Source organism: Prosopis cineraria, unplaced genomic scaffold (assembly GCF_029017545.1).
Source record: "Prosopis cineraria cultivar Desert tree isolate PC_DT_omini unplaced genomic scaffold, ASM2901754v1 PC1, whole genome shotgun sequence".
Classification (NCBI taxonomy): Eukaryota; Viridiplantae; Streptophyta; class Magnoliopsida; order Fabales; family Fabaceae; genus Prosopis; species Prosopis cineraria.
The window spans coordinates 3351449-3373406 of record NW_026555332.1 but is presented as its reverse complement, the minus strand read 5'-3'; the positions used below and the strand labels follow the sequence as shown (position 1 = coordinate 3373406).

The 21958-nt window shown below is 33.6% G+C and overlaps 1 protein-coding gene across 4 annotated transcripts; it reads right to left on the bottom strand.

Moving 5' to 3' along the window:
* Positions 1-280: 280 nt before the first annotated feature.
* Positions 281-14606, bottom strand: LOC129295116 (ABC transporter G family member 24-like). Of its 4 annotated transcripts, XM_054933596.1 has the most exons (14): positions 14334-14606; positions 13253-13329; positions 12642-12911; positions 12027-12090; positions 11789-11935; positions 11563-11597; positions 11362-11435; positions 9881-11037; positions 9310-9606; positions 8228-8719; positions 2734-2882; positions 1477-1766; positions 1010-1143; positions 281-609 (listed from the first exon to the last, which is right to left on the bottom strand). In XM_054933596.1, the coding sequence occupies exons 1-14, from the start codon at positions 14567-14569 to the stop codon at positions 447-449; spliced, it is 3585 nt and encodes a 1194-aa protein (XP_054789571.1). In that variant the 5' UTR covers positions 14570-14606; the 3' UTR covers positions 281-446. The 4 variants fall into 4 exon arrangements, 3 of the variants coding, with proteins under 3 accessions (XP_054789571.1, XP_054789575.1, XP_054789581.1); XM_054933600.1 differs by lacking the exon at positions 13253-13329; XM_054933606.1 differs by lacking the exons at positions 13253-13329; positions 14334-14606 and having other exon boundaries at positions 12038-12090; positions 12642-12711.
* Positions 14607-21958: the final 7352 nt, after the last annotated feature.

Genomic DNA, 21958 nt, shown 5'->3' with positions numbered 1-21958 from the left:
AAATTATAAAGACAAAGCGAGAATGATGAGAGAGCAAATACTAGTCAATTTAATATTACAATTGGCGAGTCACTGATTATAGATAGATATTCTTTAAGTAGTTCCAATTTTATTTATAAATCATAATTAAGTACTTTAAAATTTATTAATTCTATTTTATTTATCTTTGTTTCTATTAAATATACATATTTTTCCTCATAAATATTTAATAGAAGATAAAAAAATTATGATAAAAATATAATAACATGACTTATAAATAAAATTAAAACTTATTCTCTCTTCCCATTATAAATAGGATCACAAGAGTGATTACAAATTTACAATATAAACCCCCACAAAGGGGTCATTCTTAGATGATAAAGTACTGTCCAAATAATTAAGAATCCTAAACTAATTGTGAAAGGCAAAATTATGGTACCTTGTTGCATGATCCTTGAAGTGTGGTGTTACTTGGACTTCTTTTGGAAAGTGACCATGCAGAAATATGCCAAAACTCGACTAATTATGCCTATACAGATGAGGATTACTACGCACAAGTTCCAATCATGGAGATTATAGCCACTTTCCTTGAGTGATCCGCATCGAGTTATGAGCCATACTCCATGATACCTGAACCATGTAAACATAATAAGCAATATCTACACTATCTGTAAAAAAAAGTTGACTTAGATGCGAATCATGCAATCTCTTGAAAAGTTTATTATTTGATTATTGAAAGAACGATGGCTTAACTCAACAGTTTTCACCTAAGGTTCTAATATGACCGGTTTATTTTTCAATAGCCAAATGTGTGAGTGGATTTGGATCTGAAATTGATGAAGTTTAACGCTAACCACTAATACTTTACATTACTTTATATATATATATATATATGTAAGACAAAATTTATATATAATTCCTTGTTTTCTCATTTCAATTATTAATATTTTGCATTATGCAGGTCTTTAATTTCTTCAAGCATCTCACAAGAGACGTGTAATTTTATGAATCATCTCTAAAAGAAAAATACCTCTCAGCATTTGCAATAACAAATGCTTGCAAAGCCCACTTGGAATAGCAGACATTAGCGATACGCTTCAGAAATTCACTATCCTTTTGTTTTGTCGCAATAAGCGTCAAAACAACTGGAAGAAGTACTGACCACTGCAAGAAAGAGTTGCATCTTACATGTTAAAGGGGAGATGAAAGTAAAATGATAAGTCAAATAACCGGGGAATTGATAATCTGTGTCAAGAATTTGTTATTATGCAGACCTGGTTTCCAAAATTATTTGATAAGCAAAAGCAATCTTTGATCGATATGAAAGTATGTCATATATATATATATATATATATATATCTTGAGCAAAGTGTATCAGTATGTTCTTCATGGGAGTGATTTCTGGTATATTTGCTATGATTGATTTGGTCTCTTAAGTTTTTTGTCGACCAAATGTATTTAAGAAATTTTCAACTGTGGACAACTTCTGATACTTACAAGCTGGGCAGTACCAGGTTCAAAGAACATGGCCAATGCATAAGCTATGCCAGTCACACAGTATACAAGACAGAGAAGCACGATGTAGTTATCTGCAAAAGACGATCTTGGGTTGGTGAGAAAATAGAACATGGAGAGGTAAACCAGAGGCTTGATCACTGTATTAAATTGATCAGTTGTGTCCTTGGAGAGAAAATAGGCCAAGCTGCTCATGCCGGAATCTCTCTCCCTCCAGTAGTGTATTTTATCCAGAGAAAATGATCTCAAGGCTGCTATTTTGCATAGAAGAGCTGAAATTAACAATAACAAATGAGAATAAACCACTAATGACATGAACGTACAACGTAAGTAGAGTAGATTAATTAGTTTAGAGCAATAGTAATTTTTTTTTTTTGGGATAATGCAATATAGTAATATATATATTGATTTACTGATTCCAACGAACTTCAATTATGGTCAAAGGTGTTTTGGCCGAATAAAAAGAATATGATTACGGGTCATATTTTCTTTTTAGTAAGCCAATTGATGTGGCTATAGAGACCCAAGTTACTTGTGCAATCCAGTAGTATATTCATCAGATTGAAGATCAATTTTATGATTTATATAATTTATAATTTATATTAGATATTACTGCTATCTACTGTTTTTAAAAAAGGATAAACATAAGTTTCAATAAAAAAAACAACCGGATTGTCTATTGTTTTTTTTTTCTTTCTGAGTAGTTTATGATGTATAAATTTAATTTCAATGTTTTAAATTCAAGATTGTATAACAGAAAAAATCAAGCTTACATAATAGAAACATTTTAAATGTTTCTTTGTTTGATTAACTTTTTAGTATTTTTATGTTTATATTTTCTTGTCATCTTATTCATGTAGTTCTTACATGCAAATAATTTTTTTTTTTCAAAACATTTCAAAGCTATTTCAAATTGAGTATTATTGAAAAAAGATCATTTAGAATATTAATCATAACCAAGGAATTTAATCTCAAACATTGCTCAGTAATACGTTTGTCGTGAAAAATTTAATCATAAATGAGAAATTTTGTATCCGACCGTACACTGAAATATTACTACTAAAGGGTATATATAATGAATATCTTAGGTTGGTGGTATATTTTTTCCACATATAATAACACTTGTTGCATGAATGATAACATGTTAATATGCAGAATAAATTCAACTAATATATACTAAAAGAAAATAGTATAAGGGTCTAATTCCCAGACCAAGAATATAAAACTAGATAAACTTACAGACGGCAATGACAGTGTATGTGTACCCAGCTACACCAAACGCTTGTTCACTTGTTTTTGTAAGCAAACCTAAGCAAGCTCCGGCAAGCAATAAAATCAGGTAATCCATAGCTTGAATACTAGCTTCCCGCAGTCTCTGCTTACCGACCCTGAAATAATATCGAGGCTGGGAGATGTAATTTACTGGCAACTAACAAAAGAAAATATACTTTGGTCACAACTTAATAAAGAGCACGGGCACCAAACTGAACAGGCATATAGTTATCAAATTATACATAGCCCATCTGAGGGCTTTTGAGATATGAATCTTTTTCAACTCTTAATGATGAGAGAGCGATGGACATAATGATATGGTAGGCCTCACCAATAAGATGGAACCTATCATAGTGTCTATCTCTCTCTAATTAAATAGTCTTGTTGATTAAATAGTCATACTTGTCTGATTAAATAGTCTTACTGATACTAATGATTTTTTTTTTGGGCACAATGATGCTGTGAAAATATTAGATATTTATTGTAAATATTATTATTGTTATAAATATTCTTATGCTTTATTAGTCTTTATTACTAATTATTAGTCATTATTATTATTTTCTCATCCTAGTGTATAAGTACCTGGTTGTATTTTAATAATCTACATCAATGAGAAATAGTTTCACTCAAATTCTACATGGTATCAGAGCCTATGCATCTAAGGTCTCTGGTTAAGGGCATCTAGTGTTTTCTGGGTATGTCTCATTAGATGTGGCCTTTGGAGTGTCTCTGGCGGCTGCTGTTCATGGTGGTAAAGGATGTTTTGGATCTTACCGTTGGCTAGGGAGGTGCCCAAGGCTCCGATAAGTGCAACCCTAGAGTTCAATAGTGGCTAATGGTGTGTGGCACTCCCACACACCAACTGAAGATTCTACTCTAAAGAGTGCTAGGTGGCACGTGGGAGCACGGGGAGGACTAAGGCGGCTAACGATGCCTTCCTCTATTGCCGCCATGACATTTCCAATCTGATTCCAATGTGCCTTAGGTCTAGGCAACTTGTTTTTCATATTTGTCTTCTTCTGTCTATGTGATTGCTCTCTGTTTATAAGGATGTGGTGTTCCTTTTTCCTCTACTATGTAAAAATTATTATATTTATCAGAGTAATCTTGTGGGTACTCTCTAATATCAAAATTACCCAATCCAAGTCTCTACACATAGCAACAGTGGCTAAACGGGGGACTTTCTTTAGGCTCTAACAATGTCATGAAATAAAACAGTGTGGATCATTAACTCTGGAGCCTTCGATCATGTGACTAATTGTTATGAGTTGTTTACCACTTACACCCCGTGTGCTAGGAGTATTAAAGTCAAGATTGTTGATGGCTCATTAGCACCTATAACAGGGAAAAGGGAGTATTTGAATTTCAAATTTCATAATGTTGGAATCTGTACTACATGTGCCTAAGCTCGATTGTAATTTACTTTTCATTAGTCAACTGACTAAGTAGTCAAATTGTTATATTAAGTTTCTTCTATCCCATTGTGTATTTCATGACCTATCATTTAGAGCGACAATCAAAAGTGCTAAGGCATATGAAGGGCTCTATTATTTTGAAGTCTCCACTCGAGCAGGTAACTCATCGATTATTAGTATAACTCTGCATCTATCTCTACAATTAATAACTTTATGTTATAGTATAAGAGGATGGGTTACCCTAATTTTCATTATTTTAAACAATTATTTCCAACCCTCTGTCCAAACTTGAATGTTAATTATATTCATTGTGAAGTGTGTGAAATTACCAAACACCATAAAACTTCCTTTGCTAGAGCCACGTACACACCCACCAAACCTTTCACAACCATTCGTAGTGATTTGTGGGGAGCTTCTCGTACTCCTAACCATACTAAAACAACATGGTTTATTTCTTTCATTGATGACCGCACTCATGTCTGTTAGGTCTATCTTTTATGAAACAAGTTTGAGGGTGCATCCACATTTATCAATTTCTTCAACATGATCAAAACCCAATTCAACACTACCATTCAATTCTTACACACCGATAATGGCACTAGGTATTTTAATCAATCTTTGAGTACTTTCCTCCAAATGCATGGTATTATCCATACTAGTTCTTATGCCCATACACCTCAACAAAATGGGGTTGCCGAAAGAAAAAAAAATTTCCATATACTTGACGTTGCTAAAGCATTTATGTTTACTTGTAATGTGCCAAAATTTTATTATGAGGATGCCATTTTGACCACAACCTACATAATAACCGTATATCCAGTCAAATCTTATCCTTTGAAACTCCTCTCCACAAATTACAAAGTGTTTTTTCAACATCCCATATTGAAATTAATCTCCCTCTTCATGGGTTTGGTTGCACAACTTTTGTCCATAACCACCAAAGCACCAAACTTGAACCTTGAGCTATCAAATGCATTTTCCTTAGCTATTTTGCTACACAGAAAGGATACAAATGCTTTGCTACACACATTTGTTAGCCTTGATGTCACCTTTCATGACGATACTCCATTCTATCCTAATTCTTTGATTCAGGGGGAGAACATAGGTCAATCTCAGACTTGGGATCAAGAACCTAACCAAGAACTTATGCTCTTTGAACTATCGTTTACACCAACTAAGCTGTTACCTTCACCTATTCTACTAGCACCACCATCTCCTCTTATGCCACAACATGAGGAAAATAAGTAGAGAGGAGGAGATGCAAAAAAACCATAAAAGGGAGAATTTCTTGTTTACACTCGAAAATAGAAATTGAAAAACAATGAGCAACTTGTACCTAAAGCGCTAAAGAATTAGAACCAAAGGTAGCTCTTAAAGTAGAAGCTTATGAAGACTTAGAATTTAGGGCAACTTTTGAAACCCTAAAGATGGATGATACAGAACAAATAAGTAAATCTATTGATCTTGATCTTCCTATTGCTTTGAGGAAGCAAACTCGCTCATGTACGTTCCATCCAATAGAGAGATTTGTCCATACAATGTACTTTCTCCTCAATATTGTACCTTTATTACTAATCTTAATAAAGTAAAGATACCTGAGACTGTCTCAAGAAGCTCTAAGCATCCTTAAATGGTGGAGTCTTGTCATAAAAGAAATGAGGGCCCTAAAAAAGAATGGAACATGTGAACTTGTTTAGCTACCTAAAGGAAAGAGAATAGTGAATTGTAAGTGGGTGTTCACTCCTAAATACAAGGCTGACAGAACCCTTAACAAGCTAAAAGCAAGCTTGGTTGCAAGGGGATTCATCCAAACATATGGCCTGGACTATGAAGAAACATTTATTGCGGTAGCAAAAGTGAATACTATTAGAGTCCTGTTATCTGTAACAGCTAATATTGAGTGGCCTCTTTACTAACTTGACATCAAAAATGTCTTTCTAAATAGAGAGTTGAAGGAAGAAGTCTATATGACTCTACCTTCTGGGTTTAATAAAGGTAGAGAAACTGAAGTCTGTAAATTAAAAATGTCTCTATATGGTTTGAAACAATCATCGAGATCTTGGTTTGATAGATTCTCAAAAGTCTTAAAGTCTAAAGGGTACAAGCAAGCTCTGTCGAATCATATAATGTTTGTTAAAGTTGAGGGACGCAAGAAATGTATCATTATTATCTATGTTGATGACATAATACTTATTAGATATCACCTTGAGGAGATAGAGAAAGAGTAAAGGCTATCCTTGGAAAGGAATTTAAAGTCAAGGATCTTGGGAAGCTAAAATACTTTCTTGGAATGGAAGTTGCCAGGTCAAGAAGAGGAATCTATGTTTTCAAAGAAAATATAAACTTGATCTCCTGATGGTGATAGGTATGTTGGGTTGCAGACCTGTCGAAACATCCATTGAGATCAAAAAACCAAAGAAGAAGCTTAAGGTAAATGAGGAAGGTAAAGAAGAAGAGGAAGTCAAAGAAAAAGAAGCAGTTGACAAAGAGAGATATCATAAACTCATTGGAAAACTAATATATCTCTCTCATACAAGACCAGATATAGCCTTCGCTATCAGTGTAGCTAATCAATATATGAGTTGTCCAATAAAGAGTATATGGAGGCAGTGTATAGAATCTTGAGATATCTAAAAGGTACTCCTGCTAGAGGCTTGTTCTTTAGATAACATGAGCAAAGATCCATCGAAATGTACATTAATACAAATTGGGGTAGAACATATAAAGATCAAAGATCAACCTTGGCTATTGTTCATTTGTGTGGGGGGAAATTTAGTGACATGGAGAAGCCAGAAGCAAAGAGTTGTTTCTAGATGCAGTGTTGAATTTGAATTGAGAGCTTTAGCTCAAAGAATTGCTAAGGAGTTATGGCTGAAACGAGTCTTGAATGAGATGCAGGTTAGAGCAAGCTCACCATTGAAGCTCTACTGTGATAATAAAGCTGTCATAAACATGGCCTTAAATCTAGTACAACATGGCAGGTCTAAACATGTTGAGATCGACCGACACTTCATCAGAGAAAAAGTGAAAGAAGGAATTCTATGCTTGCATATTTGCCTACAAGTTACAAGCTGCTGATGTTTTGACTAAAGGGTTACTTGGACCTACTTTTGATGAGAATTGCAAAAGCAAGTTGGACATAATTAGCATCTATAATTCAACTTGAGAAGGAATGTGAAAATATTAGACATTTATTGTAAATATTATTGTTGTTGTAAATATTCTTAGGCTTTATTAGTCTTTATTACTAGTTATTAGTCATTATTATTATTTTCTCATCCTAGTGTATAAGTACCCAGTTGTATTTCAATATTCTACATTAATGAGAAATATTTTCACTCAAATTCCACAATAGTAATTAATAAAATTAGTTGATGAGAAAGAGTGAACACCCTTCTAAACTCCTCCAGCTCATACTTGACCAGACTAGATCGAGAGATTTATTTATATTTAGTTACATAATAACAAACTACATTCAATAAAAGTAACCGCTAACTATGACAAACGTTCTTATTATTCCTAACATGGAAGATAAACCACTCCACTCTTTGTAACAAATCATGACATTGGTTTATTCAGAGATATAATAGAGAGGAGAAATTGTTATATAATTTGGAGAGTGGGATAATGTTGATTAGAGTCTCCCTAAATTGTCACATGACTTCATGGATTTGGATTCAGAAAGACAGCATATAGGGAGCAAAAAGAAAAGGAAAAAGGCCATCATATGTCCAGAAGAAAAGGCTTTATTAGTACTTTTCGTTCCAGTTCTTCACTCACAATGTAAACTTCCCTTGAATTACAAAGAATCTTGAAGCATGGCTGGAAAGCCAAATCATGAAAATAGACACAGCATCAAAAATCCTTTGACTCTTATCATGCAAAATTTTCCCAAAATAAGAAAAGAAAAAAGTATTTCAACCAGGATATTGTAATGCTTCTGATAAAAATGAACACATTAAAGAGGAAATCAATAAATCAGCTGGAAAATACAACTTCCGAGTCAAAAAGAGCAAAAGAGGTGGGGAGCTCATTGGATGATTTACCTTATTAGGAAGTACTTATATTGCTTAAACATACCAGGAGTTTTCCTGTCAGATAAATCCTTGGACTTCGAATAATTAAGTCTAATCGTCTTGCCCTGCAGTTCCACATTGTGTTTAACATCTTGCCATAATTCTCCAGCAAAGGTTTGCTGATGACCAGAACCATTAGGATCCATTTGATTAGCCGTGTTTACACTCTGGGATGATATATCAAATTTAGATACACCCTGCTGCAAATCAAAAGGTACTGGGTAGTTATTATAAAGCATCCATCTAATTGGAAGCTCTCTATAGCTCACGCTTGAGCTTCCACTAGGCACTGCTATACCCTCCAGAATGTCAATGAAGTAGTCTGGAGGATTGATCCGTTCTGGGATATTGATCCCAAGACCTGCAAAGTACTCTTCAACCTTCTTGACTGATCCATGATAGACAGTAAGACCACCTTTTGCCAGTAGAATTAAGTCATCAAACATCTTGAACAAGGCATAGCTGAAGCATAAAGCCAAACCATCAATCGAAAGGAAAGCAGTTCCCTTGCCAAATGATGATAGTAATAACAACAATAATAACAAAAAAATAGAAATAACAAAGATATGATGATTAGGGTGGTGGTGGTGGTGGTGAAGGGAAATTAGCTCCATTGATGTTATGTCCAAATTAAAGCACGGACAGTAATATTTATGCCTATAATGAACCACATATCTAATGCTCATTCAGAAATCTAGCAAGGACCATCTAAGTAGTTATGACAACCTAATATGGTGCAAACTGGTTCATGGCATCAAATTAAACCCAGCACCGAATACCATGGCACAAGAAAACCCAAACTTGGAGAAACAACACAAAATTTTAAGCTTATAATAAGTAGTATATGATCTAATTTTCCTTCAGATAAGAATAAGGGAAAGTTCCGATAAATATTAAAAGTGAAGAGGCTCTACAACTCTCGATTGAATTACTGATTAAGAACTACGCATATGTAATTTCTTTTTCTTACAAGCCACAGTCGTATATAAAGAATACTGGTACAGAAACGAAAGCCATTTCACTAATGATGCAAATTTGGAATTAAACGTTACCTGGGTTGGTGCACGACCATGCAAATATTTACCCCCTCAAGAGCTTCACGTCTAAGTGCTCTAAGAAGGAGTTGAGATGATGCACTGTCCAAACCAGATGTGGGTTCATCCAAGATCAAAAGCGAAGGTTCCATGACCATCTCCAACCCAACATTTACACGTTTCCTTTGGCCTCCAGAAATTCCTCGCTTTTCCACTGTCCCAACCATGGAATTTCGCACTGACTGAAGTCCCAGGAATTCAATAACTCTTTCAACAACTAGAACTTTATCTGGTTTTGACAGGTCAGAGGATAGCCTAAAATGGCAATGAGATTTTGTTAAAAGAGTATACAAACATAAACAATCAAACAAAATAATTTGCACGGAAATTGTAAGCAGGACAGATCAGGACAAGCTAAGGAAGAGGCAAAGAAAGCAAATTATTGGGGCTAAAAAATTCATCCAGGATTAAGAAGTTAAACTACAATTCAAAGCAAGTACAGGCAGAAAGTAACTGCGTAATTTTTCAAGGCGAAAATGAATAAAGTGTAAAAAGTACTGCAGTTCGATTGTCTAACAATGTGCCATACCTGCACTGTGCACTGAACCAAAGGTTCTCTTCCACTGTTAGGTTTCCGTGAACTATATCATCTTGTGGCACAAAGCCAATAATTTTCTTGTAGGAGCGGATAGATTCATTCTTTCCATTTATAAAAATTGAACCAGTTGCTGTGCATCCAGGTGCTTTCCCGGCTAGAGCAGAAAGAAATGTTGTCTTGCCCGCACCTGAAGGACCCATGACAGCGGTAATGCGTCCAGGTTTAATTTTACCAGTAACACATCTCAATATATGCTTTCTTTGTGCTTTCAGAGTGAGAGTCAGATCTTTGAAAGAAATCTCAATTAATGGCCTTTTTCTCTGTTCACTGTTGATGGCCATTCTAATTACTCCAGAGAAGGTAAGATTCTTGTTTTCTTGTTGCTGTGCTTTCTCCTTTTCAAGCTGAGCATATGCATACTTAAAAACCTGGGTTTGAGTATTCAGTTGTTTCCCCTTGGGCATTTTCCATGTGAAACTTTTTTCTTTACTTTCAACATTTAAGTTGCCATCAATGTCCGGGTCATTTTCTATCTCATTCATCATCTGTATCCGGTCACTGGGTTCGTTTCTGATTTCATTTGGCACTGCAGATGAAGGAACAACCATGCATGAAGTGATGGGATCAGGTAAAAATTCAACATCTGTTTCCGAAGTTTCCTGATCCAAAATTTGAAAAATTTTAAGTTTTCCTGAATGTGATGCTTCCTTCATATTACGAGAAAATTTGTGTGATTGTTGGGTTTGCAGCCCACTAGCATGCTTCTTAGCATGATAGTTCTGTTCTTTTCTCATTTCATTTGGCACTGCAGATGAAGGAACAACCATGCACGAAGTGATAGAATGTTCCGGCAAAAATTCAACGTCTGTTTCCGAAGTTTCCTGATCCAAAATTTGAAAAATTTTAAGTTTTCCTGAATGTGATGCTTCCTTCTTATTACGAGAAAATGTGCGTGATAGTTGGGTTTGCAGCCCACTGGCATGCTTCTTAGCGGCATCTTTTGCAGATTTCCATCTTTGGCGTGCATTTGCTGTCTTCCTTGCACTTCTAGCTGCTGCTTCTCTGGATTCAGCCGCTCGCCTTTCCCTAATTGTGAGAACTTGGTCAGAAAAGTTGTAAATAATGAGTAGCAAAGTACTCAAAGCAGCCTGCATAAGCAGTGGGAGAGTGTCAAGTGTCAACCTCCACCAACATGGTCTTTCTGTGTGCATGTCTATCTATATATTTGTCCGTAACATGTCTTGTGCACGGTTTTAAGCTCATCTTTGAAATATACCATATAATTTAGAATGTAAATTGAGTGGAAAAATGGAAGCACAAAGAATTGGAAACTTTTCCAAGCTTATATTTGGCATCAGAGCTTAGACATAAAATTTAGCAGTTCTCCTTTAAATAATCAGTGGCCAATGAAGATAAATGGTTACTGGTCTAAATGAAAGTCCAGCTATTCTTGTTCTGAACTAACAACTTACGATGAGCATAATTCCATATGCATGCAGATTTTGAGTTGCTGTTTTTGAATTACATGAACTCAACTTGAAACATCCTACAAAACAATCAGCGAATGGTCATATATACGTGATTCATGTATATATTGAGGAAATTGATTACCTAATCTGAGACTAAATATAAAATTTTTGCACCAATATTTCACCATTCTTCGGGAACCTTACTTTTCTCAGACGTGGAACCCATCCTGCAATAATGCCTGAAATATGAAGAGCACGAATAAAAATCAGAATTATGGACAGAGGCAGCTTTAAAATTTTTTGTTGATATTATTACAAATCAACATTAGGGCCTCTGGCTCCATATCTACCAAGATCCCTAGTTACTTTCTTCCAGAATCCTGTTATAGCAGGTTGTAAACAAGAACCAGGTTCTGAGACAAAATAATACCCACTACTGCAAGTGACTCTTTTGGTGGTTGTTGGACAGTATGAGCCAGCAGAACAAAATATCTCAATACTGCTAGTAAAATCGGCCCAAATATTTGCTCCTCCACATGTATGGTTCGGCTGACTTGGAGGCAATTGGTAAATATATCTGCAGTAATAAATAGATTAACGTCAAACAGAGAACATAATCAATAACCCCAGAGGAAAACAAAACTTGAGACCAACATATTAGAACTCACGGTTCACATACACCAGTTGTTTCATTGAGTCTTGCAAGAGGGCAATAGGAACCTAGCGGGCAAGCTTCCAGAATAATGTTTCATATGCCATAAAGAAACATTTGAAGCATTAGAGAAAGCTTCGTGCTTGTATATCTCAATATTTTATTATTCTTGCATATTATGCCATTGGGATTAATTGCTCAGAACTGTTGGGAGGACTCTGTCACATTTATGCATGATAGAGTTAATGTTGTCTAGCTTGCGAATTAATCGATGTGGTACTTTTAGTTTAACTATATAAAAGAAGTGAGATAAGCGAGTGCTTTTCTAGCAAGACTTACTCGAAACATCTCATCATTCACCAGAAACAACAAATGAATTGGCAATTTTTCATTCTATAGACCAGTATAAAGTAATTAAAGTTCCACAATATATGAATCCCCAGCACATTTCTATATACCCCTCACTCTATTCGGAAATTCTTTGAGGGGCTTCTACATTTAAAAATACTAGTACATGACTCAGCTTGAGGGTGCAGGAAAGTCCAGTTAGATGTTGGTTTATTGTCATGCAGAAGCGGTTTCCAGTCATCAGTGATGAAGATAGATTTCTAAAAAATTCTCGTATACTTACGTATCATGCAAGTGAGGCCATGAGGACAAAAGAAGCCCTCACAACATGCTTGACAACTTGTAGTTCTGGCAGGTATCTCCTTTGAATTCTGAAGGTCAACTTGCTGTTGTGGGCCAACACTACAGGCCCATCCTGGCTCGCAACCAGAGACCCATGAGGTTAAATTGCAGTTCTCGTTAGGCTTTACGAAATTGGCTTTTGAACTCTCGAAGAGACTATTAAAGTAAAACCTCATCTCTGCTGCTGTGCACAAGCGTTTTGTGATATCTCCTGCAAACCATAATATTAAAAGTGACACAGATTTCTCTCTAAGAACAAAAATTCAGAGGATTAATGCTGCTCAATTCTCACTATCCAAATTTGGCAAGAAACAATAACTGCTCGATCCTCATTCTTGCTTTTATTGAACGGAATGGAAGATAGACAATCATATTGTGAATGGAAGACTATCAATTGCTGGAATGAAAGATGATCCCACGTAATCATATATTCTTGAAGTGCATTTTTTAAACAAAATCAATACTTTATCTTTCAGACCCGCGGCTGATCTTAATATATCCCATAACAAGATTAACTTCCACGCAAGCAAGCAGTGACGTTCTGAAACTCACCTTTGGTTTTTCGAATGCAAGAAGTCAAGAAGTCCAAATTTGAAGAGAAGTTAAACGCTTGATTCCACTCAGCTTCCCTAAAATAAGTGAGTTGGTTTTCACGCTCAAATCCATACAGACAGAATTATAAGATGAAATTGCGGTAACAGTAAGATTTTATTTTTTTAATTTCACTTAGTACATATGGACCCAACCGATGGCTGGACTTGCAGAGAAATTAGCCAGGTTGCATAGGTACAAGTATGAGTATCCAATATGACACCGCGATGCAGAAAATTTTTAAAATTGAAGAATATAAGCATAGGGACATTTATAATATATATTTCAATATTTTATGATTTTATTGGTATTCTGCTTTTTAAACAAGAATTTATAAAATAATACAAGGATATTTATAACAATTAATCAAAATAAAAAGTGTTTTTTTAAGCTTTGAAGTGATATAGTAAAAAATTGTTGAAAAAAAATCATGTTACAAATATTAGAATATGAGATGCGTATATCAAAGTATCCTACAAATACATATCAAATACAGGTTCATAAGAAATTAATCATCTCATATATTGCATGATGAAATAAAGTTGCTTTCTTATTATTTTCTTCTTTTTCCTTTTTTGTTTTCAATATTTGAGCTAAAATTGGAAAGAAGTCATTGTTTAAAAAAAATTAAAAAAAAATGAAGAGTAGCCATATATTAGCGCGCACAAGAATTTTTCCAGACCCACGCCATAAAAGGATCTAAATTAATAATGAATAATTAATATTAATAAGTTATCTATAAAACACCTCACGCTTTTAAAAAAAGAATTTTCGATGTGTCAGTTTTTTCTTAATGTCATTTATAAATCACACCAAAAATGGGTGAGAGTCATCAATAATAAAATATAAATCAGAAAGCCTTTGGGACAAGTTCATTGATAAAAGGGATCTATGAAATTGTGACAAACATACTAAAAAAAAAAGTTTCATAATAGAATTAAAACAAGCTTTCAGAAAGAAGTGCAGTGGAATCTCTTCTGATAATACAGAAGTACCAAATTAACAAACAGGTGTAGAACGAGCCAGAAAACAAGATACTCACGGATCTTTGACGCAGAAACTGGAGCTGCGGCTAATTTCCTGACTGAGAAAGGAGGTAAGATTGGAAATTCGAGAGTACACAAGCTGCGTGACGAGGGGAAGAACAGCCGGATTTTGTATCTGATCGTAGTCATCGGCGACGACGTGTTGGCACTTTATCACATTGAAGAAGCTCAAGAGCGCCACAATCCCTAACCAAATGAATATTGCCAACAATTTCTTCTTAGGCTTACACATGATGATCCTATATTGGTATGGAGAATGAAGAGAGACTATTGCGTGTGAAATGAATGGATGAATGAATGAATGAAGGAAAGGAATAGAGGGATAGCTAATTATGTGAAGCTTGCGTGAGAGAGATTTTGTGAAGAAGAAGAGATAGTGGTGGGACCCACCAAGGAGGAGGCAAGCACGTTCGAACGAGTAACCATTAATCACGCCATGCAACCATATGATCTGAATTCAGACACCTTTGCCTTGCCAGCCACCTTCCTCGCGTGTTTTCAGTCTACGCTTTTGCATGCACTAAATAATCATTTTTCCCTTTTTTATTGTATTTAAATTAATTAATCATGCAACATGTTATATTTTTAATTTTTTTATCATTAAACTAAAAAACTGATGTAGACCCTCACGAAGGTGCTCAATCTTTTGTCCAAAAAAAACAAGAATGTGCTCAATCTAATAAATGTGTCCCACTTGTGAATTTGTTATAAATTTTATATTTAACTATTATGATATGAAAGACGTTGATTTTTTTTTTTTACCGAAAAATAGCATTGACATTGATATTAATTATATTCCTGAGAAGTGTCTAACTTTAACGTTGTATCTTCGTTGAGTGATTGCTTTTAATAATTATTTTCAATAAAAGAATATTTGTGCATGATAAAAAAAAATTATGTGGATATTGATTATTCTTTGTAACATTATGGTGAATTTGTAAGGATTAAAGCACAAATCTATCTACAAAATTTTTACATAAAGAACATGGTATCCTTACTCTTTTATGTTTTGTGAAATGTTGCCTTCACATTTTTCAATTAGTACAATATCATTAAAAAATTTGATCGTTGTTTGTCTTACTAGATTGTCACATTGGTTTTCATGTGTGATTAAACCTCTTCTCCCTTCTATCACTTTCACTTCTCTCCTCCCAACCAATCAATTTATGATTGTTTTCAAATCTTGATTGACTAGAACGATCAAATCAGTTGAATCATTATTTAGAGAAGAAAATAGTCTAATTCAATCATTTAATTTGTTCTAACAGTTGACTCAAGTTGGTCCTCTTCGATCTAAATGGTTTTTAAAGACTCAAAAAAAATTGAGACCTAAAGCTGTTGAACTGCTCTAACCTATTTTTAATATATATATATATATATATATGCATATATTATTTTATTATTTTATTATTTAATTATTATATTATTAATTTAACCATCAACCTATTGATTAAATTATAGAACTTATGAATCATTGATATTTTTAGTTTATTATTTGATTCGGTTTTTAAAATGTTAGTTTGTGCGCTTTTTATCCATTATGGGCCCTAAATCTCGAGGCTCCTTGAAAACTCCGCCCTCCTTTGATTCACGTCTCCAAATGGGTGTGTTGGGGTTATTGGGATTGAACCTCGCCCATGTTAAAGCTAACGTCGGTGGGCTTCATCCGAGCATGGTATCGTCATCATCGGTCGAAGCAATGACGAGGAGGGTCAGCATGGGTGCGAACAACGAGGGAGAGGGTGGTGGATCGCTCCTCCTCTTGGTGATGCTTGGCGGCTGAGCTAAAAGCTTTTATTGGAAAGGTCAAGATGACAAATCATATATAAAAAAAAAATTAATATATATATATATATATATTTAGTCCTCTAATTTTATATAATAATTTTATAAATTATCTTTTTAATTCTCTAATCTTAATATTATTAATTTAAAATGATTATTTTTTATATAAATTATTGTTATTTTAAAAAAAATTAAATTTAATATGTGAATATTTGAGAATGTTTTGTTAATATTTAAAAGTTTAATGTAAAAATTTATTGAAATGAAACTAATAGTACTAAGATTAAAAAATCAAAAAAAATACTTTATAAAATTAAAGTTTTACTCATTAATTTTTTATAATATAAGAATAATTAATTATAATGTTTGTGATAATAAATTTTTTAGTAATTTCCTTCTCAATATAAACTATCATTAAATTGATAAAGATTTCATCTTCTCCATAAATATTTAATAAATTAAATGCATTCTTGGGATCTAAAGTTTTGTTTAATCTAAAAAAAAATCTATTACTTGCTTAGTTAAATTGGCGAAGATTCCATTTTTTCTATGAACATTGAATAATTTAAATGTATTGTTGAGATCTAAAGTTCTATTCAATTAAAAAAAACTCTATTATTTTCTTTCTAAATTTACTATTTAATTCTTTCAATTGATAATTATAGTAAATAAATATATCAACATGGAATGATACTCAATTGTTACATATTTTTTATGTCAATGAAATCTAAGTATATCATTGTAAAAACCATTCATATAATAAATTTTAATAACTTGGTTATTACAAAAAGAAGTAAATATTTTTTAGAAGAACATATTTTAACTATAACCTCTTGATTTTTGGATAAGTGATTTCATAGTGAACATCAAATATATCTTGGGATTTTTGTTGTAGTGGATGATAAAGTTTGTAATTAATAATTCTTATAATTTATTTCATTAAATATAAAATAAAAGCAAAATCAAATGACATTAACTCTTTAACAGCAACTGTAACATCATCTTGTTGAAAATAAGTAGACTATATAACAACTATATCATCAAGCTACTGAAATAATTAGACTATACATATGTAAAAGACTAATATAGAATTGAAATGAGAATTTCATCTAGTATCTAAAAGCTTTTATAATGTATTAACTTAAGAGGCCAAAAATATATAACTCTTATGTTTTACTTAAAAAAATTAAAAAGCTAGAGAGTCGTGGCCTTTGTTGGTCACCTGTCTCCACCCCAATGGTGTTTGATGAGTATCTCAAATGACCATGAATTAAGCATCAAAGATTAGCTCAAGTGACAGTGAGCATGAAGGAGTATGTTAACTTTCTAATTATGAGTCATTTTGACTCTAATTATTGAGAGAAAATCATACACCATATCTCAATGAAATGAATAACTCTCTATTCAACAAAACCAATGTATACAAAGTATTTATAATGCTGTTGTGCTAACTAAAATATACATAACAGAATAAAACAGAATAAAATGACATTACATACTAAATCTTGAAAAACTATTTATTTTCTACATTTTCTACACTCCCCCTCAAGTTGGTGCCATAAAGATCTATAGTGCCCAACTTGCCTAAAAGATATTCATGTGCTTTTTTACCCAGTGCCTTGGTGAGAACATCAGCTTCTTGTTGTCCTAAACGAACATGATTCAGGTGAATAATCCTCTCTTGCAGCTTGTCTCTAACAAAATGATAGTCCACTTTTATGTGCTTCGTCCTTTCATAGAAAACAGGGTTGTTAGCAATGTGTATGGCCGCTTGACTGTCACAATAAATATTTATAGGCTGAACACGAGAAATGTTCAAATTCTTAAGCAATCTTATAATCCAAATGACTTTCAATACTACAGAACTCGAGGTTCTATATTTAGCTTTCGTAGAGGACTTAGACACTGTGTGTTGCTTCTTTGTTTTTCCAAGAAACTAGACCATCAACTGATTTGACTAAATAGCCTATAATAGATCGCCAGGATGTACTATATGAAGCCCAGTCTGAATCACAAAAGCAACTCAAATCTATATTCTTATTTGAACTGAGAAACACTCTAAGTCTTGGGTTCTGTTTTAAATAATGAAGTATATTCTTGGCAGCTGCCATATGAGCTTTTATTGGACAGTTCATAAATGAGCTAATAACCTGCACAAGAAAAGAGATATTAGGATGGGTCATAGTCAAATAAATTAACCTTCCTACCAACCTCCTATATTCTCCAGGATCCCTCGATAATTCTTCCTTCTTATGTTTACCTTCTTTATATGCTAAAAACTTCAGGTTTTGTGGCATAGGGATGTTAAGAGGCTTACACCAGTCATACCTTTATTTGATAATAAATCTAGAACATATTTACACTGACTCATCACTATGCCTTTTCCGGACTTGGCAATCTCAATCCCTAAAAAATACTTTAAGGACCCCAAGTCTTTGATTTTAAATATGGATTTTAGAAAATCTTTAATTTCAGCAATACCAACATGCGAACTACTAGTTATAAGTAGATCATCCACATAAACTAGAACTAATACTATACCATCATCAGTATGTTTAGTGAAAAGTGAATAATCATACCTATTTTGTTTAAATCCAGCTTCTAATAAGGCCTCAGACAACTTACAATTCCACTTCCTTGAAGCTTGCTTCAACCCATACAGTGATTTTTTAAATTTATATGTTGTATTCTCCCCCTTACTATGAAGTCCTTAAGACACTCTCATATATACCTCTTCATTTAGGTGTCCCTATAAGAAAGCATTATATATATCCATTTGGTGCAAGCCCAGTTATTTTAGGCAGTAAGATTAAGTATGATTCTCACTATTACTATTTTAACTGCTGGAGAAAAAGTCTCATGATAGTCTATACCCTTCTTTTGGTTATAGCCTTTAGCCATTAATATAGCTTTGTATCTATCTACACTGCCATTAGACTTATATTTAATTTTAAAAACCCATTTACACCCTATGGCACATTTATTTTTAGGTAATGGCACTATATCCCAGGTATTATTATTTTTTTAAGGCTTGTAACTCATCATTTATGGCCTGAACCCAATTTTCATCCCTTATAGCAGCCTCATAACTAGTTGGTTCATGAACAGAATCAATTGAAGATAAGAAATAGTGATAAGAACGTGATATATTAGCATAGGAAACATGATTTTAAATAGGATAATAAATGCTAGGATTAATGCATGAAGATGCAGAAAAAGCATAATCTTTTGCCCATATTAGTGGTTTTCTATCCCTGGAAGGTCTCATCCTAGGCTATTCAAGCATATTTGTGTCTATTATGTCCTCTTCAACTACATCATGAGTACATTCCATTTGATTATTGACAGATTTTGTATATCCAGACCTAGTAGATTCAGGCTTATGATGCACGGTTTCAACATCATCCTAAAACTGATTGTGACTAGAAGACCATTGAGATTCTTAGTTAACTTGTGCAAAGTCTTTAAAAGGAAAATTATTCTCAATAAATTTAACATGTCTACTGACAAAAACACATCTAGTAGCAAGATTAAGTAAGGTAAAACCTTTTTGATTATGTAGATAACCTAATAAAACACAAGGAATAGATCGTGGTTCAAACTTATATGTAATAGTTAAGTTAATGACAAAAGCAAGGGAACTAAACACTCTCAAATGATCTAAACGAGGAACCTCACCATAAACCAACTCATATAGAATCTTAAATTGCAATATTTTGGAGGAATTCTATTAATTATATATGCTATAGTTTTCACACATTCTCCCCAATGTTTAATGGGCATACCAGATTGTATCATTAATCCTCTAGAAACTTGAATTAAACTCCTATATTTCCTCTAAACAACTCCATTCTGTTTGGGGTATTAGGACAAGTTGTAATCTTCCCATTATCAGTTATAATCTTCTTTACCTTAGCAGAGAATTAGTTTGAAATATAAGAAAAAAAAATTCTTAATATGATTTGTTGTTTCAAATTTTTGTTTTTTAAGTAAACCCATGTTGCTCTAGAGAAATCATCTACTATAGTAAGAAAATATTGATGACCTATATGTGAAGGTTCTCCATAAGGCCCCCAAATGTAACATCCTCAATTTTAAACCCAGATTAACTAAACTTAAAAAGGTTAGTAAAATGAATTTTTAGGGTGTGTGGCCAGAGAGGCCTAACGGATATGTTTGATCTCAATTTTAGTACAAAAACACGAGTCCGAAGGAGAATCGGATTATCCGGGGATAAAAGAGGAAGAATTTTTAAAGGAAGCGGTTTTGTGTCACACGTCACGGTGTGCGGTTAGTCTGCTGTAGCACATACATGCCAACATGCCTAGGAGAAGCTCTCTGTACTATGCACCCTGGTGGACGCACAATGCATCGCAATTCATGGCCAGAATTTTGCAGTATTAAGTCGCGAACCTGATGTGAAACAGAAGAGAAAACAAAAGAGAATGAAGGAGTAGCGAAAAAGCTAAGCTAGGGTTTGAAGAAGCTGATTGTTGGGAGTAATTTAAAGCTCATAAACACTCAAGGTAAGCCTTCTAGCCTAAATCTTCCTCTCTTCTTCCATTTTCTTAATGGTAGAAGTTAGGGTTTGATTTTTAATGGTGATTTTCAATCTATAGAGATTATGGGTTCAAACTCATTGACTTAAATAAAGTTAATAGGGATTGATTGAGCTAAGTAAACTTGATAATTATAATTTTATGATGATTGGTGGTTGGAGGACATTAAATATCTGAAATTTTCATAAATTTGGTGGTTAGGAATAATGTGGCTTCATTAATGCCTATTTAAGAGTTTAATGTTATAAACGAGAGTTAAAGGAAGCTAAGCAACCTTATGGGTACTTCTACATGAGTTTAGAATAAAGTTTGAGTATTAAGAAATGATGAGAATGCTAGTGAAAAATAGCTCAAAATAGATATTAATGTTTTACATGGTAAATGCTTGTAGTGTAATTACCATTAGCACCATTCAAGTTTCTTGGAAGCTTCGGGAGCGAATAGTTGAGGGGTGAAACCTTTGACCTCTCAAAGGTTTGAGGTAATCGGGGGAATTCTATCTTATGCTTGTGTATCTATCAGTTTATTGATTTATAAATTATTATTGAAATGTACAAACTAGAGAAAATGCAAGCGTGGCTTAATTTGTAAAGAAATCCACTAAATTAAATTTGAGAGTTTTATGCCTTATGATGTAAATTTTTCCTTGAAAATAAGAGTAGTGAATTTTTGTATTAATGTTTATTGGGAGTGTAATAATTTTTACAAATTGAAAAGTAAAATAAATCTTCATTATGGGGAGTCCAATAATGTTTAAAAATAGAAAAGTTCAATAATTTTAAAAGTGTGAGGTACAAGGATTGTGATTCAGGATTTCAATTATTTGTTTGGTTTAGAAGTTCCATGAAATGTGTTTGAAAAGTTCAATGATTGTGTAATGATGAAGTTCAATGATTTTAAATTATGAGGTACAGTGATTATGATTTGGGAGTTCAATAACTTGTTGGGTTTTCAAATTTCATCAAATATGTGTGAGAAGTCCAATGATTGGATAATGTGATGTTTTATGAATTGTATATGAGTGAGTTGTGGCATAAATGTCCATTGCATGATCTTGAGAGGTGGGAGTTCACCTAAGAAGCAAAGTAGATGAAAAATCCACGTGGTAAGGCCCCATCCGTGTGGTGGATTGCCTAGTTTGATTCTATCCTTACTGTCCCATTGGTTCAACGAGAGACTCAAACCTAGCTAGCTATCCACCGGTTCAATGAGGAAGCTAGTTTAGGGTATATGACACCCTCCAGTGTGAGAAATGGGAGAAACCGTGATCTATAAGT

Coding starts and splice junctions, on each gene's coding strand:
- LOC129295116 (XM_054933596.1), bottom strand. CDS start 14,569: ATGTGTAAGCCTAAGAAGAAATTGTTGGCAATATTCATTTGGTTAGGG. Junction 12,912..13,252: donor TTGCATTCGAAAAACCAAAG/GTGAGTTTCAGA, acceptor TATGGTTTGCAG/GAGATATCACAAAACGCTTG. Junction 610..1,009: donor GTTATTGCAAATGCTGAGAG/GTATTTTTCTTT, acceptor TACATGGTTCAG/GTATCATGGAGTATGGCTCA.